A 24,698-nucleotide genomic window follows, 5' to 3' on the forward strand; every position below is an offset into this window, starting at 1 on the left:
GGAGAAGTGGCTCCAACTGCTTGTGGCAGCACAGCCGGCTTTCACTGGTGGCCACACCGCTGCTCCTCTCCACACAGGCTGCTGTTCTGTCCATGTCCAGCCTCCTCTGCCTCTCCCAGATAAGGACTCTGGGACTGCATTCAGGGCCCATAATCCAGGATGCTCTCATCCCCAAATCCTGGACTTAATTACACCTTAGAAGGTGACATTTACAGTTTCTAAGGATCAGGATCTGCCATCTTTGGGAACCATTATTCAGTCTTCCACGGATACGGTTCAAGAGACCCTGCTGCCCCACGCCAGCTCTGGAGTTTGAAATGTACTAGAGATGTTGTCCTGAGGTGTGTTCGTACAGCCAGTGGTTGGCCACAGGCTGCCCAGGGGATAAGCAGGGGTGGGAAGACTCCACCCCCACCAGGCATCCCCCACCAGCCAGAGGAATTCTCCAAAGTTCTCTCTCCCCCGCCTCCTTCCTCCTCCTCCTTTCCCCGCTCCCTCCCCTACTGTGTCACCAAAGAAGAACCAGGTGTGGTTGGCAAATACTTTAGTGATGCCTCCACGCCCAGAGCAAGGACGGGGGCTGGGTATGGAAAACCAGAAGGGCCGTTTGCTTTTTTACTGATTCTTTATTCATAAACTTGATGCAAGTTTACAAAATTTACTGTAAGTTACCATATAAACCTGCAATGAAAAATAAAGTCCAAAAAGAACCGAACACCAAAGCATGCCGCATGTGCACCTGTCAATGCTAGCCATCATAATATTAAAGAATTCAATACTGTATTCAGGATTTAGCCTCAGGTTTAAGGAACTTGAACACTTTAAAGAATTCTCCCTTGTCACTTGGTATCTGAGCAACTGGCAATCGTTAAGTTTAGACAAATGTAACCAACTGAACAAGAATGCCAGAAAATCTTCTTCTACTGTCCTCAACCAAAACAGAAAAAAACTAAGAAATTAAACATGATAATGCAGAAGTGCCAAGTCTCTCAGATGTGGTTTACAAAGTTAAAAACTGAGATTTTTTTCTAGTTACTATCTTTTTTATTTTTTAATTGGAGGAAAATTGCTTTCCAATGTTGTGTTGGTTTCTGCTATACAATGATGCAAATCAGCCTTAAGTATACATATATCCCCTCCCTCTTGATCCTCCCTTCCCTCCCCCCCCCACCCCTCTACGTCATCACAGAGCACCAGGCTGGGCTCCCGGAGTTATACAGCAACTTCTCACCAGCTATCTGCTTTGCACATGATCGTGTATATGTGTCGATGCTACGTTCTCTGTTCATCCCACTCTTTCCTTCCCGTCCTGTGTCCACAAGCCCATTTTCTATATCTCTGTCTCCATTCCTTCCCTGCACAGGTTCATCGATATCATTTTTCTAAATTCCATATAAATGTATTAATATACTATATCTGTTTTTCTCTTTCTGCCTTACTTCACTCTGTATAACAGGCTCTACATTCATCCACCTCACTATAACTGACTCAAATTCATTCTTTTTTATGGCTGGGTGATATACCATTGTATATATACACCACATCTCCTTTATCCATTCATCTGTTGATGGACATCTAGGTTGCTTCCATGTCCTGGCTGTTGTAAACAGTGCTGCAATGCACACCCAGGTGTGTGTTAATCGCTCAGTCGTGTCCAACTCTTTGTGACCCCATAGACCGCATAGCCTGCCAGGCTCCTCTGTCCATGGAATTTCCTAGGGAAGAATACTGGAATGGATAGCCATTCCCTTCTCCAGGGGATATTCCCAACCTAGGGATCGAACCTGGGTCTCCTGCATTGCAGGAAGGTTTTTTACTGTCTGAGCCACAGGGAAGCTCGCACATTGGGGTACATGTCATCTAAAAACTGAGTGGTAAAACATAAGAAACACTTTTGAACTTTGTAACTTGATTGCACAGGGGGGAAAATGCTGCTTCTGGATTTCTTTTTAAAAGTACTTAATAACTAGAGTTTACTCTTAAATCAAACTTACAAACCTCTTATCAAATGCAGATGCTGTCCTTATTCATTGATGTAAACACACACACATACACACACACACACACACACACACACACACCCCGTCTCTATCTCAGTGCTCAGCCTGGCTTACCTAGCACTCCTGTTCCAAGTCCGAGCATCAGTTGCCTCCACTCATCTCTACTAAGAGTGACCTTCTAGGTGTCAAACCCTGCTCTCCCTCTGCTCTCCTTCCTTGTCCTTTGTATCAAAGTCTAAATCCCACTTTTCCTCATTGCTTCAGGGGGGAAACACTGAGTTTAAAAAAAAAAAACACACACAGACTTCATTTTTTGCACTCACAGCTTTGGCTAACACACCAAGCATCTCTCATCCACAGGAAGATATAGGGCTTTTTGCCCACAATGAGCTTCATGCACCTTTCCTTAGAAGCCCTGATTTGACAAAAGGGCCCATAAAATTAAAGTCATGAAACAGCTTCTTTTTCTTTTTTGTTTTTTTTTTAACGCCTGTTTAAATTTTTATTTATGTATTTATTTTTGGCTGTGCTTGGTCTTTGTTGCCTCACAGGCTTTTCTCTAGTTGTGGCACGTAAGCTCAGTAGTTGTGGTGCCCGGACGTTAGAGCACAGGCTCAATAGTTGTGGTACACAGGCTTAGTTGCTCCAATGCATATGAGATCTTCCTGGATCAGGGATCGAACCTGTGTCTCCTGCATTGGCAGGCAGATCCTTAACCACTGGCCCACCAGGAAAGTCCCAGATTCTTTTTCTGAAAGCAAGTCTTCTCAGTATTTTCTTCCTCCCTCTGTCTCTCAGTCTCTCTGTTTCTCAGCTTACCTCTGGCAGTTCAGCCTTATTCAGAATTGAAAGGCTTAAAAGCGAAAAGCTAGAACTTCCCGGATGGTCCATAGTTAAGAATCCACCTTCCATTGCAAGGCACACAGGTTTGATCCCTGATCTGTGAAGATTCCATCTGCCTCAGGGCAACTAAGCCCAAGCACCATGACAAAGATCCAGTGCAGCCAAAATAAAATTTAAAAAGAAAATATTTCCACTTACAAAAGCATCAAAAAGAATAAAATATTTAAAGAAAGAAAATGTCTAAGATTCAAGACTTGGCAGCCCTGAAGATGAAATGTCAGTGATCAGGACAAATGACAATAAAACTACCTGGGCTGGTTCCATTCCACTTTCCAATCAGATTTCAGTACTCCCACTATAGGCGGACATTTAGGAGGACCACCAGCTCCACTCAGAAATGGACCCGAGCCCACGTTTCCCTCCAAGTCACTGACCATCCCCTGGATGCCGAGCCCCCCATGAGCCTCCCTGGCCCCCTTGTTGCCTCACCAGGAAGATCAAGGAGCCATCATCAGCAATCCTTTCTAAGATGTTTCTAAGATGTTTGAACAACCTAGTCATTTCTGCATTTGCTTTCTTCATGCCCCTCCAAGTGCTGGAAGGAGGTTTATGTCCTTTAAAAAAAAAAACAAACAAAAAAAACAGACCACAACAGAGCATCCAGGCAAGAATGATGCCTGTACTGAAGCAGGAGGCAGCTGAGAGGTGACTTGTGTTGAATCTGGTCTTTTCCACTTTCCAGCCATGCATCCTTTGTGTGTGTGTGTGGTGTGTGTGCTCAGTCATGTCTGACTCTTTGTGACCCCATGGAGGAGCCCACCAGGCTCCTCTGTCCATGGAATTTCCCATGCAAGAATACTGGAGTGGATTGACATTTCCTACTCCAGGGGATCTTATCAACCCAGGGGTCGAATCTGCATCTCTTGCATCTCCTGCGTTAGCAGACAAATTCTTTACAACTAGCGCCACCTGGGAAGTGTCCTTAGGAACTGGTACTTAATTCTTGGACTGTGAAATGACAGTAATGGCCCCACCTCCTGGGTTCTTGTGACTGACTAGTAACTGGGTCCATATGTGGGAGGTGGTCACCTGCTGGGCTGGGCACATATTAGGTTAGGTGCTCAGTAAACCAAGGGCTTCACTCCAGTTCATATCCTGCTCCAAGCTCAACCAGCCAATCCCCGAGCAGGGAAGACACCCTCATGGCCTCTGGTTCTGTCCTCCTCTCCCTCTCAGTGTCCATCTCTTGTGGCTTCTGGGAAAAGTGACCACAAATCTGATGACTGAAAACTATACATGTGAGACTTCCCGGGTGGTCCAGGGGTTAAGACTTCACCACTCAATGTAGGGTATACAGGTTCGATCCCTGGTCAGGGAGTTGAGATGCCATATGCCTGGTGGCCAGAGGGGTAAAAAAGGAAGCAATATTGCAACAAATTCAGTAAAGATTTTTTTAATGGTCCACATCAAAAAATCTTGGGGAAAAAAAGCCATGTAGAGGAACTTCCCTGATGGTTCAGTGGTTAAGATTCTGTACTTCCACTGCAGGGGGCGTAGGTTCAATCCTTGGCTGGGGGACTAAGATGCCACAAGTCAAAAAAAAAGTTTCCTGAAAACCACACACGTGTATTCTCCCACACGTTCTGAGAGAAGAAACCCTTTATCAGCTTCACTAGGTGTCAGCAGGGCTGCACTCCCCTCCCGAACCCTGAAACTCTAGAGGAGAGAACTGTTCCCTGACTCCCCAAGTTCCTCAAGATGCTTTCTTTGGGCTCCTTGACCTTTTCCTCCATTCAGAGAGCTGGCCACGTAGCATCTTGCTTTGGCGACACACAGCCTTCCTCCGCCCGAGGTTCTCAAATCTCCCTCTGCTTCTTTCCTATAAGGACACTCGGATTATATTTAGGGACCACCTGGATAACCTTGGACTACCTGCTCATCTCAAGACCTTTAACTTCATCAAACCTGCAAAGTCATTTTTGCCAAATAAACTAATGTACCAGTTCCGGAAGTTAGGATTTGGTATCTTTGAGGGCCATCATTCATCCTACTGCACAACTCCAGAGCTTTGCCCCAAGTCTTGTTTAGGACGAGCATGGGCTCCCCTGCAGAGCTGGGACACAAAGATGAGGGGACAAGGGGCTTTGAACTTGGCTCTTCTCTCAAACGTTGGCAGAGAGGAGCCGTCCCATACATGAGCACAAGGGGAGAATGTGGATTCCAAAACCAGACCCCAGGGCTGATTGATGGCTGCTCCTGCCCAGCAGGGGACTATAGTCAAACTCCTCTACTTTCGGTTTCCTCATCTGGAATATGGGACTAACACCCATCTTGGGGTTGTTCTGAGGATGAAATGAGCTAACATGTGCCTGGATGTGTTAACACGCAGTTTGTTCCTCCTTCAGGCAAACCAGGGAGTCATCACTGGGCAAAGAGATGTGATGGGATGGGATGGGATGGATGGTATGTAACACACAAGTAACTATGCAGGTAAGGCTCCATCACCTAAGGGCAGTCTCCCAGAGGAGGTGCAGCCTAAATTATCAGCAGAACACCTGCAGCTGGTGGGGATGAGTGGCCTCAACTAGTCAAAGAGCTCGAAGGAGAGGTGGGTGGGGCCCATGGTATCTGTCGTTGTAGCCTCTGCTGTATCAGAAAGCAAAAACCAGTATCCAGGGAATTCCATGGCAGCCCAGTGGTTGGGACTCTGCACTTTCACTGCCAAGGGCGTGGTTCGATCCCTGGTCTGGAATTAAGATCCCACAAGCCATGTGGTGTGGCCAAAAAAAAGCAGTGTCCACTTACTTCTCATGATCGGGACCCCAAAAGAGCTACGGCACTTCAGTTTTCTCCTCTGCTTTCTCTTGCTGTTCCTGTGTTGTTGCTGTTCAGTCACCAAGTCATGTCTGACTCTTTGTGACCCCATTGACTGCAGCACGCTAGGCTTCCCTGTCCTTCACTATCTCCCTGAGTTTGCTCAAACTCATGTCCATTAAGTCAGTGATGCCATCCAACCATCTCATCCTCTGTTGCCCACTTCTCTTGCCCTCAATCTTTTCGAGCATCAAAGTCTTCACATCAGGTGGCCAAAGTATTGAAGCTTCAGCTTCAGCATCAGTACTTCCAATGAATATTCAGGGTTGATTTCCCTGAGGATTGACTGGTTTGATCTCCTTGCCGTCCAAGGGACTCTCAAGAGTCTTCTCCACTACCACTTTGTGGTGTGATAAAAACTCACTCATGGGTCCCCCACCACTCTCTCTCTTCTTCCAGGTTTCTGACAGATGTGACTACATCTTTGTCAATGGGAAGGAAATGAAGGGCAAGGTGGGCGTGGTGGTGAACTTCACCTTCCAGCACCTGAACACTCCTCTGGAGATGACGGTATGGGTGCCCCGGTTGCCCCTGCAGATCGAGATCTCGGACACTGAGCTCAACCAGATCAAGGGCTGGAGAGTCCCCATCGTCTCCAACAAGAGGTGGGTGTGCTGATTAGGCTCCACAGCAGAAACCCAGGTCAAGTACGCTTAGGCTAAAGGTGGAAATTTACAGGATAGCTAACTTCAGGCATGTCTCATTCCAGGGGTTCAGGGGTAGCCTAGGGGTATGTGTCTCTATCTCCTTCTCAGCTCCAATTTGCTTTATATCAGCTTCATTCCCTATCAAGTTTTGCTCCTGAGGTTCCAGACTTCTAGTCTACCTTCTTTGTGACTCTGAAAAAAGTACATCCTCTCTTCCCCGATAATTCCTACTAGAGACTTGGAGTTAAGTGTTATTCTTACTTGGGTTGTGTGTCCATGCCTGACCTAATCACTGTAGATGAGGAGGAGGAGAAGGGGGGTAGATAGAATACACTGATTGGCCAGCTAGGCTGGAGCCAGAGGAACTAAAGAAAGAAGGTCAACCCTGCCTAAACCAAGGGATCAATATCAGGAGAAGGGAGAATTGATCTGGGAGGACCCAAGCCATAGAGGTTCACTAGAGACCTGTCTGAACAGATGCTGCCTGATCTGGGCAGTCTCTTTGTGCCCCAGCCCAGAAACTCTGAGATTACTTTCCCTTGGGGAGATGAAGTCCAAAGCTTGTCATCTGTGTGCCTGGTGCATCACTCTGATAGTGTTTGATGGAATGACAAGTCCGCACTATCCACATGAGGCAAATAATTGGGCATCAGATAAAAAGAGAATTTTGTTCAGAGAACTTTGTCATCTCAGAGAGACCCATGCTCAAAGAATCGCATACAAGTGACTTGTAGAAAGTGCAGAATTAGACAAGGAAATATTCCTGGAGTCTGGGTACTCAACAGAGAGGAGAGAATTGGTACTTATGTGAGGGATAGCTTTCACATTCTTACCCTTGGAAGTCCACCCCTTTGAGTTCTTGTGGCCCCTGGGAGAGGGCGTGACTTCAGGAATGGAGGTTTGGGTTCCATGTGCAATTGGAAGATGGTTTCAGACACGATCTTTTTCTTAACCACAGGGGTTTCTAATGTTGAGCTGGGAGAATGGAATTCAGCATGGTTATTGATGCTCCTGAGGGCAGGCAGTTGCAGAGAGAGACTCACCAAGGAATTGGGGACTTCCCTCATGATCCAGTGATTAAGATGCCATGTTTCCAATGCAAGGGGTGCAGATTCAATCCCTGGTTGGGGAACTAAGATCCCACATGCTGTTTGGCTGAAAAAAGGAAAAAGAAAGAACTGGCCGAGTCTCTTTATGGACAGTCCAGATGCTGTCACAACTTTTCAGCCACAGAACTATTTCAAGGAATCAACAGCTGGCTTGATGGCGATTGTGATGGTGCTGGGAAGGGCTGAGGGAGCGCATAAGGCATCAGATGATGAGGGAACAACTAACATCTGCTTCCTGGCCACCATCCTTGTTCTTTCAACATTTATCATCACCAAACACCTTGAGTGAAATGCTCACTTTCCTTGTGTACTGGTTTATAGGGCTACACTGGTCATCCAGAGCCTTATTGTATTGACTACCACGACATAATATAATGGCTTATCCCAAAACCAAGTGGCTTAAAGGAAAAACCTGTCATCTCACAGTTCCGCATCAAGAACCCAGGCAAGGCTTGGGTCTCTCTCAGGCTGCCATCCAGTTGTCAGTCAGAGCTGTGGTCTCATCATGAGGCTCGGTGGGGATGGACCTGCAACTGAGCTCATATGGTTGCTGGCCAGTCTTAGCTCCTCACAGGCTATTGAGCTGAGGGCCACAGTTCCTCACTGGCTGTTGGCCAGAGGCTGCTCAGTTTCTAGCTGTGGGATGTCCTCAGAGAGCTTCCCACAGCATGGCAGCTGGCTTCATCAGGGCAAGCAAGAGAGAAGAACCAAGGAAAGAGAGCCAAACAAGAAAGTATCTTAAAATCTGATTTTGAAAGTGACATCCTGTAACTTCTGCTGTTACCATCAGTTGTCACTCAGTCGTGTCCGACTCTTTGCAACCCCATGAATTGCAGCATGCCAGGCCTCCCTGTCTATCACCATCTCCCGGAGTTCACTCAGACTCACATCCATTGAGTCAGTGATGCCATCCAGCCATCTCATCCTCTGTCGTCCCCTTCTCCTCTTGCCCCCAATCCCTCCCAGCATCAAAGTCTTTTCCAATGAGTCAACTCTTCACATGAGGTGGCCAAAGTACTGGAGTTTCAGCTTTAGCATCATTCCTTCCAAAGAAATCCCAGGGCTGATCTCCTTCAGAATGGACTGGTTGGATCTCCTTGCAGTCCAAGGGACTCTCAAGAGTCTTCTCCAACACCACAGTTCAAAAGCATCAATTCTTCAGCACTCAGCTTTCTTCCCAGTCCAACTCTCACATCCATACATGACCACAGGAAAAACCATAGCCTTGACTAGATGGACCTTTGTTGGCAAAGTAATGTCTCTGCTTTTGAATATGGTTGGTCATAACTTTCCTTCCAAGGAGTAAGCATCTTTTAATTTCATGACTGCAATCACCATCTGCAGTGATTTTGGAGCCCCAAAAAATAAAGTTTGACACTGTTTCCACTGTTTCCCCATCTATTTCCCATGAAGTCATGGGACCGGATGCCATGATCTTCATTTTCTGAATATTGAGCTTTAAGCCAACTTTTTCACTCTCCTCTTTCACTTTCATCAAGAGGCTTTTTAGTTCCTCTTCACTTTCTGCCATAAGGGTGTGTCATCTGCATATCTGAGGTTACTGATATTTCTCCCAGCAATCTTGATTCCAGCTGTGCTTCTTCCAGCCCAGCGTTTCTCATGATGTACTGTGCATGTAAGTTAAATAAGCAGGGTGACAATATACAGCCTTGACGAACTCCTTTTCCTATTTGGAACCAGTTTGTTGTTCCATGTCCAGTTCGAACTGTTGCTTCCTGACCTGCATACAAATTTCTCAAGAGGCAGGTCAGGTAGTCTGGTATTCCCATCTCTTTCAGAATTTTCTGCAGTTTATTGTGATCCACACAGTCAAAGGCTTTGGCATAGTCAATAAAGCAGAAGTAGATGTTTTTCCGGAACTCTCTTGCTTTTTTGGTGATCCAGCGGATGTTGGCAATTTGATCTCTGGTTCCTCTGCCTTTTCTAAAACCAGCTTGAACATCTAGAAGTTCACGGTTCATGTATTGCTGAAGCCTGGCTTGGAGAATTTTGAGCATTACTTTACTAGCATGTGAGATGAGTGCAATTGTGCAGTAGTTTGAGCATTCTTTGGCATTGCCTTTCTTTGGGATTGGAATGAAAACTGACCTTTTCCAGTTCTGTGGCCACTGCTGAGGTTTCCAAATTTGCTGGCATATTGAGTGCAGCACTTTCACAGCATCATCTTTCAGGATTTGGAATAGCTCAACTGGAATTCTATTACCTCCACTAGCTTTGTTCGTAGTGACGCTTTCTAAGGCCCACTTAACTTCACATTCCAGGATGTCTGGCTCTAGGTGAGTGATCACACCATCGTGATTATCTTGGTCATGAAGATCTTTTTTGTACAGTTCTTCTGTGTATTCTTTCCACCTTTTCTTAATATCTTCTGCTTCTGTTAGGTCCATACCATTTCTGTCCTTTATTGAGCCCATCTTTGCATGAAATGTTCCCTTGGTATCTCTGATTTTCTTGAAGAAATCTCCAGTTTTTCCCATTCTGTTGTTTTCCTCTATTTTTTGCATTGATAGCTGAGGAAGGCTTTCTTATCTCTTCTTGCCATTCTTTGGAACTCTGCATTCAGATGTTTATATCTTTCCTTTTCTCCTTTGCTTTTTGCTTCTCTTCTTTTCACAGCTATTTGTAAGGCCTCCTCAGACAGCCATTTTGTTTTTTTGCATTTCTTTTCCATGGCATGGTCTTGATCCCTGTCTCCTGTACAATGTCATGAACCTCAGTCCATAGTTCATCAGGCACTCTGTCTATCAGATCTAGTCCCTTAAATCTATTTCTCACTTCCACTGTATAATCATAAAGGATTTGATTTAGGTCATACCTGAATGGTCTAGTGGTTTTCCCTACTTTCTTCAATTTAAGTCTGAATTTGGCAGTAAGGAGTTCATGATCTGAGCCACAGTCAGCTCCTGGTCTTGTCTTTGTTGACTGTATAGAGCTTCTCCTTCTTTGGCTGCAAAGAATATAATCAATCTGATTTCGGTGTTGACCATCTGGTGATGTCCATGTGTAGAGTCTTCTCTTGTGTTGTTGGAAGATGGTGTTTGCTATGACCAGTGCATTTTCTTGCCAAAACTCAATTAGTTATCTTACTTCAGGAGAAATTTATTAGGTCCAGCCCACACTCAAGGAGAAGGGGATTTCACAAAATGAATACTAGGAGGTGAGGGGGTTTTAGTGACCTCTGCTTGCCACTCCAGTCCATTCTGACTGGTCAGTACTCGGGCCATGTTGTTGTTTAGTTGCTAAGTCGCGTCCAACTCTTAGTGACCCATGGACTGTAGCCATGTGAGGCTCCTCTGTCCATGGGATTTCCCAGGCAAGAATAACAGAGTGTGCTGCCATTTCCTTCTCCAGGGGATCTTCCCCACCCAGGGATCTAATCTGTGTCTCCTGCATTGGCAGATGGGTTCTTTACAGCCGAGCCACTAGGGAGGCCTGTACTCAGGCCATAAGTGTGGGTGGGTGCTCAGTCGCAACTCTTTGTGACCCCATGGACTGTAGCCCATGAGCCTCCTCTGTGCATGGGATTCTCCAGGCAAGAATACTGGAACAGATTGCCATGCCCTCCTCCAGGGGATCTTACCGACCCAGAGATCAAACCCAAGTCTCCTGCATCTCCTGCATTGCAGGCAAATTCTTTACTGCTGAGCCACTGGGGAAGCCTGTCCTCAGGCCACAGCAGTGGTCAAATATTCTGAGTATCACCCCTGCATGTCTGTCAAAGCCCACCCCAGGCTATGAACTCCATAACAGCAGGACTTACACCCACTCACCTTTGCAGCCCCTGCCATGTTTCACACCCAGCCCCCTCGTTGACCCAACAAATCAGCATCTGTTAAACTGAACCGCCCCTTTGACAGGCCAGCTCAGGACAGCGAGGAGGAGGATGAAGACGAGAAGAGGAACAGGGGCTGCACGCTCCAATACCAGCATGCCATGGTGCGGGTCTTGACTCAGTTTGTGGCGGAAGCAGCTGAGCCCGGGGGGCAGCTGGCCCACCTGCTGGGCTCCGATTGGCAGGTGGACATCACGGAGCTGGTAAATGACTTCATGCAGGTGGAGGAGCCCCGGATCGCCAAGCTGCAAGGGGGACAAGTCCTGATTGGCCAGGAACTGGGGATGACCACCATTCAGGTAAGACAGCTCAGAGGAGAACTCTGTTATTTGTCTCTTAGACTAATATCCAGTCTTTAAATTGAAGTACAGTTGACTTACAATATTGTGTTAGTTTCAGGTGTGCAACAAAGTGATTCAGTTATACAGACATATGTATCTATTCTTTTTGAGATTCTTTTCCCTTATAGATTATTATAAGATGTTGAATACAGCTCCCTGTGCTGCACAGTAGGTCCCTGTTGTTTATCAATTTTATATATAGTAGTGTGTAGTAGTAAGTACATAGGTATGTGTCATATTTTAGATTCCACATATGAATATCATGTTATTTGTCTTTCTCTATCTGGCTTACTTCACTTAGTTTGATAATGTCTAGATTGTCCGTGTTGCTGCAAATGGCATTATTCCATTCTTTTTTATGGCTGCGTAGTATTCCATTGCATACATGTACCACATCTCCTTTATCCACTGATTTGTCAGTTGACAGGTTGTTTCCATGCCCTGGCTACTGCAAATAGTGCAGCAGTGAACATAGAGGTATATTTATTTTTTCAAATTAGAGTTTTCTCTAGATGTTTGCCCAGGAATGCTATCCCTGGATCATGAGGTAACTATTTGACAATGCCCATTTTCAGAGTGAGTAGGTTGAAAGGAACTGTCAAGTAAATACCATGAATGGTATAATAATGTGACAAGTCTTTAAATTCCTCACATATTCCTTTCATTTGAGCAACACTGGCTGACTTCTTGGGTTGAATCATGTCTGAAACTTCAAGACATTACTTGTCTGTAAGACACAGTGGACATTACCATCTTGGGACAAAAGCTCTAGAAATAGAGCCACTATATATATGATCCAGCAATTGTACTTCTGGGCATATATCTGGAAAAGACAAAAACTCTAATTCGAAAAGATACGTGCACCCCAGTGTTCATAGCAGCACTATTTACATAGCCAAGATATGGAAGAAACCCAGGTGTCCATCAACAGAAGAATGGATAAAGAAGATGTATGTGTATATATATACACACACACACATATATATACACTGGAATATTACTCAGACATTAAAAAGAACAAAATCATGCCAGTTGCAACAACATAGATGGACCTAGAGATTAGCATACTAAATGGAATAAGCCAGTCAGAGAAAGACAAATATCATATGATATTAAGTTCATTTGTACCATCTAAAAAAATGATACAAATGAACTTATTTACAGAACAGAAACAGCCTCACAGACATAGAAAACAAACATGGTTATTAAAGGGGAAAGGTAGATGGAGGAATAAATTAGGAATCTGAGGTTAAAATATGCACACTACATATATAAAATAGACAATCAGCAAAGACCTACTGTATAGCACAGGGACCTCTACTCAATACTCTGTAAGAACCTACATGGGAAAAGAATCTGAAAAAGAATAAATGTATGTGTATGTATAACTGAATCACTTTGTTGTACACCTGAAACTAACACAACATTGTAAATCAACTCTACCCCAATATAAAATAAAAATTTTTAATTTTTAAATTAAAAACAAAATTTGAAAAGCCCTTGAGATGAACTAACCTCATTAGAATTCCGGGTGTGGCCAGCAGCTTCTCGCTGTGTCGGTCTACCTCACTGACCCTTGTCACCTGAAAGCTTTGCATCCTGCCGTGATGCTCAGCTGCACTCACCAGGCCACAAGCTCCCACACATTCCAGAAATGTGCAGAAGGAAGGAACACAGTTATTGTGACTCCACCGGTCTTGTGAGCACGTCCTGCTGGGAATGGATGGGGTAGACCAGTGTGCAGAATGGGAGTTTTGAAGCAAACACTTTCACAAGACATGGTTCTAGGAGGGCCACTAGGGTTTAGTCATTTTCCTCCTGTCTGAGACCAAATAATATTCCTCAGTGGCTGCCCCATTTGTAGGAGAGGCGATCATCCTCTTAAGCAACAAGTGAGGTTTCTAAAATATTTGGGCATTGCAAAGACTTATAAGTGAAACTATATTGGATTGTGGAAAATTTAAATCACTCTGGGAAATGGGCTTGAATTTAAAAGAGATCATTTTTGAACCCGTTATTAACAAATGACTTAATTAACCATGGGACTTCTCATTAAAATAGATTTATTGCAGCTGTCTGTTGAGACATATATTATAAAATAGACAGCCTATTGAAACAAAATGTTTTTATTTATATTATCAAGAAAATGTAATTTTGCTGTTAACCCTATATTTTTTGAAAATGTTTTATAACTTTCCTTTTAGATATTCTTATGAAACCACTTGCAAATGATATAATTTAATAAAGTACTTTTTCCACTGGAAAAAAATAGTGAAAATAAAAGAGATCATTTTATCAAGGAGGAAAACAGATTGCTTTGAACTGGGACCCAGGAGTCACATGTTCAATGCTCTCTGAAAGCTGAGAAGGAGCCATCAGTGAGAAAATCAGGATGGGTGTCAGATGAAAGACAATGACTGATTTGGAACCTAAATGCGAGGAGCACAATAGGAAGTGGTGAGGAGTGTGATGAAGAGGCTGCTATTCCTCTCCAAAAGCTGCCAAAGGGCAAATGGGAGCCCAGCATGGAGAGATATTACCAGTTTTCCAGAAAAGCTAGAAAGCTATCGTTAATATGAAATCCTCTATTTTTTAAGGATGGCCATTCATCCCATTTTTAAAGTACTACATCAAACAAAACATACCTGCCCCATAGACAAGCGCTTGCAATCTTCACAGCTGACTTTTGCTCAAAAGATCTAAATTCCTTATTACTCAGCTATTAAAAAGAATGCATTTGAATCAGCTCTAATGAGTTGGATGAAACTGGAGCCTATTATACAGAGTGAAGTAAGTCAGAAAGAAAAACACCAATACAGTATATTAATGCATATATATGGAATTTAGAAAGAGGGTAACGATGACCCTATATGCGAGACAGCAAAAGAGACACAGATGTCAAGAACAGATTTTTGGACTCTGTGGGAGAGGGCGAGGGTGGGATGATTTGAGAGAATAGCACTGAAACATGTATATTACCATATGTGAAATAGATCACCAGTCCAGGTTTGATGCATGAGACAGGATGCTCAGGGCTGGTGCACTGGGATGACCTTGAGGGATGGGATGGGGAGGGAGGTGAGAGGGGGGTTTGGGATGGGGAACACATGTACACCCATGGCTAATTCATGTCTATGTATGGCAAAAACCACTACAATATTCTAAAGCAATTAACCTCCAATTAAAATAAATAAATAAATTTTTAAAAAAAGATTTAAATTCCTGCAGTTGACCCACTCATCTGTCTCTCTCTCTCCCTCCCCGCATGGAGGACGGGGGCTTTCTGAAACCACAGAGAGCTATGTCATTTCTGCCTTTCAGATCCTGTCGCCTCTGTCAGACGCTATCTTGGCCGAGAAGACGGTCACCGTGCTGGACGAGAAGGTGACAATCACGGACCTTGGGGTCCAGCTGGTGACGGGACTGTCCCTCTCCCTGCAACTCAGCCCAGGGAGCAACAGAGCCATCTTCGCCACCGCGGTGGCTCAAGAACTTCTGCAAAGGCCCAAACAGGTGTGGGAGTGGGAACAGCACACCGTGGGGAGGGGTCACCTATCGGGGAGGTCACACGACTGGGAGGGTCACACACCAGGGTGAAACCCTATGTGTCTCAGAGCCACGTGGTGGGCTTGGGTCACACACCGGTGGGTTTATTCACTGAGTGGGGTCCTGCCCTGAGCACGTCACACACACACATCAAGTGAGGTCACACACCAGCTGAGGTCACATAGCAGGTGAGGTTGCCCATCTGGTTGAGTCACCAGTTTGGGGGGGGGGTCCCACAAAAGAGTGGGCTTGCACATTGGGTGTTCCTCAGTTGTTGTTATTTTTTTTTAATTTTATTGGACTATAGTTGATTTGCAATGTTGTGCTAGTTTCAGGTGTACAGAAGAGTCAATCAGCTATACATATACATATACCTACTCTTTTCTTTAGTTTAGATTCTTTCCCCATTAGGTCACTACAGAGTGCTGAGTAGGGCTCCTTGTGCCATACAGTAGGTCCTTGTTAGTCTTGAAAAGGGTTTGTGAAGAAGTGACTGCTCAGCCTCAGGCTTCCTACCCCCTAAATGGAGATGCTGAACAACAAGGTTGCCATGCGTGATGGATTCTAGGCAGAATCCAGGGGCTCAATGCAGGCTCCACACGTTTGCTGTTTCTCCACATCATGATGGTCCTGGCTCTTTACCCCACTGACCTCCCTGAGCAGTGGGGTGAAGGCAAGGGCAGGAACAGACCCTAAGGAGGTGTCCAAACTCCTGTAAAGTCCCTGCCCCTCTATGATAGGGCCACAGGTCAGGGGGGTCAGAAGGAGAATGGAGGAGTTGCTTCCACATTTATTGTTTAGCTCCGAGCAGAAGTAACAAACTGCTGGTTACGTTGTATGTGGAGTTCTTTCTCTTTACTGGAAAACAGCATGTGCTAATAGAATGTGTGTGAGTGCTGTGTGTGTTTTCTGTGTGTTGTGCACATGTTGTGTGTATCGTGCAGCGCATGTTTGTGTGTTGATGCCATGGTTTCCAAACAGGGCACTTGAAAATGTTATCTGATTTCCTCCCTCATCAGAGGTGGAGAAACATTATTTCTTAGAGATAACCTGGATTGTGACTCTCAGGAGCCTTGTTTACCAAACACCCAAGGACGGTGGTCTCAGGCTGCTGATTCTCTGTGCCCCATGAGACAGACAGTCCTCCCGAGGGGATGCTGGAAGACCTCCAGTCCTTGTGGGGAGTTTTCAGGCAATTTCCCTTGTCAATCAAGAGCCCTTTTCCCAGCAGCTCTATGCTCAGCAGGTGCGTTACGACTTGGGCCCCCTTGTGCACCCGCTGAGGCTGTGACTACATTCGGGCAGGAAGGTGGGCTAAGCCAGACCTTCCACTGGAAGCACAGAGTCAGTCTTGCAGTTTCCCCAGCCCATATCCATCACTGAATGCTCCTCCATCAGGCGTTAGCTAATTGCTTGCCCTTTCTCTCTGGTCTCTGTGTGCAAGGCTTTGGACTACAAAGCACTCGAAAGTGGGTGAGCTCAGAAACGGATATGAATTCTTGCCAAAGGCAAACCTCCCTCTTCTCAGGGCACAATGCCAGCCAGGACGCAAATTCCAGATAGCAAAGGAGAAATAACCTGAGGCTTCTTCCTGTCTTCCTGGGGCGATCCAATCAGATGATGGCCAGTGAGGAGTTAAGGAAGCGATAAGACACAGTTAGAATAAGGCCACAGAGCTGATCCATTTCCCACAAGCAGAGCAAGCTATGCAACCCTGAGGTTTGTTCTGTGCTTGGTTCGGATGGAGCTTGGCCTCTGCCTGCAACTTGGCTCTGACATTTCAGTTTCAAGAAATCCAGTGTGCATTGACTTTCCTGCTATGATTTCATGGCCAATTGGAAGACCCTAGTAGAGGACTTCCCTAGTGATCCAGTGGCTAAGATTTTGTTCTCCCAGTGCAGGGGGCCAGGGTTTGACCTCTGGTCAGGGAACTAGATCCCACATGCTACAACTAAGAAGTTCACATGCCCCAACTAAGACCTGGCACAGCTTAAAAGAAAAATTGACCCTGTAAACCAGGGTTATGGCCCAGTGGCTTTTGCACTGTCTCATGGTGGTGTTTTCCACCCAGCAGCCAGTCCAAGCCAATGTCTAACAAGGTCAGGATTTACCGACTGAGTGGAAGAAGGAGCAGAAGCGCCCAGTCTCATGTGAGAAGCTGCCTTCTCACTTCCAAAGACCAGATACCACCAGGAAAACTTACTCTGTTGTGGTTGGGGGTGCCTTGGTTTCAAGAAAGAGAAATCCATTCAAGCAAGTTGAAATAACACTGGATTTACTACAAGGTTAGCAAGGCTTTTGTGAAAGTGTTAGTCGCTCAGTCGTGTCTGATTCCTTGCAACTCCATGGACTGTATAACCTGCCAGGCTCCTCTGTCCATGGAATTCTTCAGGCAAGAACACTGGGGTGGGTAGCCATTCCCTTCTCCAGGGGATCTTCCCGACCCAGGGATCAAACCCAGGTCTTCCTCATTGCAGACATATCCCCCATGGTCTGAGCCACCAGGGAAGCCCAGCTGTAAGAACTTGGCCAAACAGGTTCAGCAGTCTCTCTCATACCCATTATCTCATTAGATAAATGCCGAGCCCAGACATTTGCTTGTACTCGATCCATTGCAGTTTCTCCAAAGTGAGACTTCATTCTCCAGTTTCATACAAGCTCCCACTCATCTGCCCACAGCTGAGTGCTTCAGTCCTGTCTTTCTTATTTCAAACTGGAGGGGGAGATGCCAGCCGGCTCAGAGCTGCTGAGATGAATGGCTCTGACCAGCCATTCTCCAGGTTAGGTCAGCTATGGCCAGGTGGGCAGGGGCATAAGCTTCTTGGGGCTGAGCACCCCTCTGGGCTTGGGATGTAGCAGCTTCTCCAGGAGACAGGAGGAAGTGGGGAGCAACGGGCCTGCCAGTTCGCTGTCAAGGCCAATGACATCTTCACTGAACTGGAAGGCCTGGAAATTATCTCATCTCTTATGATCTCTCTGGTCAGACTAGTCCCTAGGAAATCAGATCTAAAGCAACAAAGTAAAAAGAAAAGAAATTGAGATGTACAGAAACCTTGGCCCTGGCTACTCTTTGGTCTCCCAGTTTCCCCCAATGGGTGGGTTGGAGGATGGATGAGAATACAAAGATTCTCCCAACAGAGAGCTTCCTAACCTTAATCTTCACCCCAACCCCTCTCCCTGCCTGGACAGCATTACCCCTCACCTCCAAGCCAGGACTGTGTCCGCAAGCCAATACAAGCCTATCCTTAGATGCTTGTGTGGCAGGACCTGAAACAACTAAAGCCTAAAGCCAGACCTCTGAGGCGCCCTTGTGTAGATCAAGGGCTTTCATCTGTGTTGTGAGTAATGTTCAGAGACTGGGTATTAAAGCAACTTAAAAGTAATGTAATAAATATGTTTCATTTAAACGTGTAACACTTGTGAATGACCCACTAGCCAGTAAATCTCCTTTGACATGCAATCTATTATTGTGCAGAAGTAGATCTTCCAGCGAAGGGGGAAAAAAAAAATCTTTCTTTCAACACCTCGGGAAAGAAAGCAAATCTTATTAGGAGGTGTTTATTCCTGGTTGTGTTTCGTGGTTGTCATTTTACTGTTGTGGGTTTTCTTTAGCTTCTCTTGTCTTTACAAGAATTCATTCTATTTTATACCTTTTGTGCTTCTTACTTCTATACTATGTAACAGGTTTCCCTTTGTTCTTGTAACATTCTCTTTGCTACAGAGTGTCTTTGTGTGCAATGAGCTTTGGGACCCATTTTTTTTACCTTAGTTTTTAATTGGAGTATAATTGCTTTACAATGTTAATGTTGTGTTAGTTTCTGCTGTACAATTATATGAATCAGCTATAAGTATACATGTATTCCCTCCCTCTGGGACCCCACCCCCACCCCTCCCCACTCCATCCCGTCCCTCTAGGTCATCACAGAGCCCCGAGCTGAGCTCCCTGTGCTATATAGCAGCTTCCCAGCAGCTGTCTGTCTTACACGTGATAGTGTGTATATGTGAACGCTACTCTTTCAGTTTGTTCCACCCTCCCCTTCCCCCTCTCTGTCCATCTTTGATGAGCTTACTTATTCTTTTCAACAGGAAGCAGCCATCAGTTGCTGGGTCCAATTCAGTGATGGCTCCGTCACCCCCTTGGATATTTACGATGCAAAAGACTTCTCCCTGATGGCCACATCCCTGGATGAGAAGGTGGTCTCCATCCACCAAGACCCCAAATTCAAGTGGCCTATAATCGCCGCTGAAGCTGAAGGACAGGGGGCCCTGGTGAAGGTCGAAATGGTCATTTGCGAATCGTGCCAGAAATCCAAGCGGAAGAGCGTGCTGGCTGTGGGGACAGCCAATATCAAAGTGAAGTTTGGCCAAAATGATGCCACCCCCAACACCAGTGACAGCAGACACACAGGGGCAGGAGGTCCCCTGGATAATAACATCAGTGACAGAAGACCCAAAAAGCCCTTGCAGGAATGGGGGAGTCAGGAGGGACAGTACTACAGCAGTTCCTCCATGGGCCTCATGGAAGGCAGGGGCTCCACAACAGAGAGGTCCACCTTCCAGAAGAACAGGGGCCAGGAAAGCCTTCTGGATGGTGGCAGCCATTTGCAGACCATCTCCATCGACCTCACCAGCTTCCCAGCCCAGGTGGACCTGCCCAGAAGCCACGGGGAGACAGAGGAGAATGACCCCCAGTCCTCCAAAGGGCTGAGCGACCTGGAGATCGGAATGTATGCCCTGCTGGGGGTCTTCTGCCTGGCCATTTTGGTCTTCCTCATCAATTGTGTGACCTTTGCATTAAAGTACAGGCACAAACAGGTCCCCTTCGAAGAACAGGAAGGGATGACTCACTCCCACGACTGGGTCGGCCTGAGCCACCGGACGGAACTGCTGGAGAACCAGCTCCACTTTGCCTCCTCCCAAGAGGAACAGATCACCGCCATCGACAGGGGCATGGATTTCGAAGAGAGTAAGTATCTGCTCTGCACAGACTCCCAAAAGAGCATCAACGGGCAGCTGTTCAGATCTTCAGGACCCACCCTCATGGATGGTAAAGATCAGAAAAGCGAGCCCCCAACGTCCCCTACCTCAAAAAGGAAAAGAGTCAAATTCACCACTTTCGCCACCCTCTCTCCGGAGGATGGATGCCCTGCCGTGAACTCCCTAGCGGCCAGCAGGGAGGATACCGTGAACTGGGTCGGCCAGGATCTGGACCCTGGGGGAGGCCAAGAGTCACATGGCTACAGGGAAGGATTACGTGAAGATGTGTAAACTTGGCATTTGCAGACATTGGTTCTCACTCACCTTTCGGCCTTTAACTTGGGGATTCGGGGCAACGGGGACCGCAGTGGGGGGAATGCAAAGACAGGGAGGACTTCCCTGGCAATGGGAAGTCCAATGGTTTAGGACTCAACACTTCCACTGTAGGGGGCGTGGGTTTGATCCCTGGTCAGGGAACTAAGGTCCCCCATGCCTCCAGGCGTGGCAAAAAAAAAAAAAAAGGGGGACACGATCAGGCTGACACTATCCACAGAGCCCCAGAAAACGACCCTGGCTCCCCCAGGGAGGCCCCGAGTTGGAATCAATGTCCACATTCCAGGGTCCGATGTCTCAGTTGATGAAAAGAGGTTTATCACGCATGGTGAGATTTTTTTTCAACTTGGAAGAAAAATGAGTTCTGAGTCACTGAGCTTCCGACAGCCTCCAGGAAAAAACTGTCCCTCACTTGCCATCTCACTTTCTTTAATCGAAGCAATTTGGATACAGCCAAAGCCACACGGCTGCAATATTCAATGTTGCGGACCACAGGAAAAAAAGGAGACTCAGGTTGGGCGGGATGGATGGGAGGAAGTGCGTCATGGAAACTCACCTGGCTGTGAGCCTGAGCAGAAGCGGAGTCTAGCGCCACCTAGAGTCAGCTCTTGGGAAGTATGATTTCCAATTATCTCCCACAGGCTGGGTCAGGGTAAACCCGGGTTATTGACAAACCAAGGCAATTGTTGACCAGGGGTTGAAAGGGAACAAGAGGGCAAACAGGTCACCAATACCTTTGTAACTAGATGTCAAGAACAAACACCCAGGAAACTAAACCCTCTGAGCCATTCGGAGCATCCCTTTATTGGTAAACTAGGGATCCTGGGCATAGAGTTTCAATCAGGTTCAAAGAACCAGGCTTTTTTTTTTTTTTTTTTAAAGCAAATTTAATCTGTTCACATTTGTACCCTTCCTTGCATCGCCACCTTTGCAAAAGTCATTAATCACTCATGGGCAGTGGGGAGCCGTGTCACTGTTTGCTGAGTCTCTTCCACTGTGGCCTCTGTGTCAATCAGTCTACACTGAAGCCCCATGGGGCCAACTTCACACGTGTCTTGCTTTGAAAAGGCTAGTCTTTGGGGGTCAGCAGTGCTCACAAGGAATACGACACCCAAGGATGCTCATTCTCCTGGCTTTTCTGGAAAGAAGGGAGGGATGGTCTGTGATGGGTCTTTCAACAGTCCCATCTGATCTGCGGCCCAAGACTGCTGAGATAAATCTGGGCATGCCCATAGCGGGGTACAGGGTGAGGAGAATTGAGATTCAGTGTGTGTGACAAGGGTCGGGCAGGAAATCTGGCCCCCCTCACATGTGGGGGGAACATGAGGCTGCTGCTTCTCCAACTTGGAGGGATAGAGGGACCCATGGTACCTGCCTATGGGGCAGAGAGCTGGGTTATTCGAGCATTGGGTTCTAAGGTCAATTTCTCTTTCTCTGTCTCTTTGTCTCTGTGTCTCTCTGAACCTATCTCTCTGCTTCCTCTCTCTCTGTGTCTCAGTCTCTCTCTGTGCATATAATTGAATTCTCCTGAGATCAAGTGTGTAATTCCACCAGTTCATCCTCTCAACTTCAGCACTCTCTCTAAAACTAAGGTGCTGTCCATTTGCCCTAACACAGAGTCCAGGAGCCATCAGCCACCTGCTCCTGTCCCCAAGTTGACTTACATTGTCTGGCTGGGTGACTAAACAGTCACCCTTTTTCAATAAGAATCCTTTGCTTTCAGTAACCCACTCCTGTTCCTTTCAGCCTTTCCCTCATTTTCATACCGCTGTTGATGCCCCCTCTCCAATCTGTCTGCGTGCAGAATGTATTGTAGATTATAAGAATGTAATATATATTTATAAACTTACTGACTGTAAATATAAAGTTTGCCTTCTGCGGCTTATGGCTGTCCTTTGTCTTTCTACGCACTCACACCACCCCCTTCCCCGCCCCAGTGGCTGGCATCCTCAGCAAATGACCCTCCAAAGCTGCGGCTTTGGGTAAATGAAAATGCAGATGGAAAGATCCCAGCAACAATCCAATTACACGCTTACATCGTGTAATGCCGCTCTCCGCATCGAGGCGATGTTGACACACGATGACAAAGTACGTTGTGTACTAAGCATCTCTCCTTCAGGACCTGAAAGGATTTGCAAATCAATCACACATGCAATTCTCTGCTAAAAGCCTGCTGACTGATGGCGGTAAGTGAGAACCACGGCAGGCAGGCAAGCGTGTATCCCAGTCTCCCTTTGGGCTGGAGGGAGGGAACGAACGGGCTCTGTCATTTCTTTGGATCGCTCTTGTACGTTCAGAGGTCAATTTCCTGAAGGATGTATATGCCCACGGTGACTGTGGGCTGGGTTTTTTGTTGTTGTTTTTTTTAAGGTTGATTTTTTCAGGGAATTTCCTGGTGGCCCCGTGGTTAGGAATCCGCCTTCCAGTGCAGGGGACTTGGGGTCGGTAACTGCTCGGGGAACTAAGATCCCACGTGTCGCAGGGCCACTAAGCCTGTATGCCACAACTACTGAACTCTTGCACCTCAACTAGAGAGAAGTGTGCCTGCCAGAGTGAAGATCCCAAGTGCTGCAACTAAGACCTCATGTAGCCAAATAAATAATTTTTTAAAGGTTGATTTTCAGATTCCTCTGATAATCAGTTGCAGTCCCAAGATGATTCCACAGAAAAAGAAGTTGCATGAAATCTTTGTCTTCATGCAAGCAATATCAAGTGATGTACCATTCTCTTATTCAACTGGTATTTATTGAGCACCTACTATATGCTAGTTGTTGTTCAGTCGCTCAGTCATGTCCAGCTCTTTGCAACCCCATGGACTGCAGCACACCAGGCTTCCCTGTCCTTCACCATCTCCCACAGCTTTCTCAAACTCATGTCCATTGAGTTGGTGATGCCATCCAACCATCTCATCCTCTGTCACCCCCTTCTCCTCCTGCTCTCAATCTTTCCCAGCATCAGGGTCCTTTCCAATGAGCCGGCTCTTCGCATTAGGTGGCCAAAGTTTCGGAGCTTCAACCTCAGCATCAGTCCTTCCAATGAATAGTCAAGGTGGATTTCCTTTAGGAGTGACTGGTTTGATCTCCTTGCAGGCCAAGGATGAGTGGTAAATAGACCCATACCTACTCTCAAAGACCTCTAGTGTGGGGTGGAGGAGATTAACAACAAACAATGTAATTTTAAGATCATCATACATTGCATGAAGGATAATAAAATAGGTTATGGTATAGAAAAAGACTGGGTCAATGCTTAAGACTTTGGCCATTGCACCTAAAAAAAATCTGAATTTCTGTCTTCTCTCGAAAATTCAGACTCTGGTGAGATGGGTCCTAGAATCCACCTTGGCCCTAATTGGACATCCTGAATTTACTGCTGTGGCCTCCAGGCAGGACACCTCCACACCCCTGCAGGTCCCTCCACACCCAGATTGTCTCCCTGACCCAGAGGGCAAATTTCATTTGCCATCTATTTCATCATTTTTCTTCTAATAAGGAAATATTTCTCCCCAGCTGTGTCTCTACCCAGAAGTGCTGAAAACAAAAATAAATGGAGGGAGCTGTGTGTTCTCTAGACAAAATTAGGAGAAGTATATTGTTATGTTAAAGAGAGTATCCTCGGTGTCTGGTAGGAAAATAGAGATTGTTGTCTAAAGGGATCCCCAGTCTCAGAAGTCTAATGCCTGATGATCTAAAATGGAGCTGACAATAATAGAAAAGTCAGTAAATGTTAATGCGCTTGACACATCCCCAAACCATCCCCACCCCTTCGACGGAAAAATGTCTTCCTCGAAACCGGTCCCTACTGGCACCCCACTCCAGTACTGTTGCCTTGAAAATCCCATGGACGGAGGAGCCTGGTAGCCTGCAGTCCATGGGGTCGCGAAGAGTCGGACACGACTGAGCGACTTCACTTTCACTTTTCAGTTTCATGCATTGGAGAAGGAAATGGCAACCCACTCCAGTGTTCTTGCCTGGAGAATCCCAGGGACGGGGGAGCCTGGTGGGCTGCCGTCTATGGGGTCGCACAGAGTCGGACACGACTGAAGCGACTTAGCAGCAGCAGCAGCATTTACAAAACACAGCTCACACAGCTCATAATGTGATCTGTGTGCCCGGAGAGTCGGAGAAAGAAATGATATGAACACCTTAACGAATTGACTTTTAGACAGGGTGTCTTGG

The 24,698-nt window shown here is 46.3% G+C and overlaps 1 protein-coding gene across 1 annotated transcript in view; it reads left to right on the top strand.

The window, feature by feature from the left end:
* The window catches only part of TMEM132D (transmembrane protein 132D), an 896,922-nt gene extending 876,384 nt beyond the window's left edge, over positions 1 to 20,538 (top strand). The window contains exons 6-9 of the mRNA XM_055550941.1: positions 6,117 to 6,322; positions 11,352 to 11,625; positions 14,989 to 15,180; positions 19,300 to 20,538. Of these exons, the coding sequence (XP_055406916.1) occupies positions 6,117 to 6,322; positions 11,352 to 11,625; positions 14,989 to 15,180; positions 19,300 to 20,481 (1,854 nt within the window). The 3' untranslated portion in view covers positions 20,482 to 20,538. The remainder of the gene's footprint in view (positions 1 to 6,116; positions 6,323 to 11,351; positions 11,626 to 14,988; positions 15,181 to 19,299) is intronic.
* The last annotated feature ends 4,160 nt before the right edge of the window (positions 20,539 to 24,698 follow it).

This window comes from Bubalus kerabau, chromosome 16 (assembly GCF_029407905.1).
Source record: "Bubalus kerabau isolate K-KA32 ecotype Philippines breed swamp buffalo chromosome 16, PCC_UOA_SB_1v2, whole genome shotgun sequence".
Taxonomy (NCBI): Eukaryota; Metazoa; Chordata; class Mammalia; order Artiodactyla; family Bovidae; genus Bubalus; species Bubalus kerabau.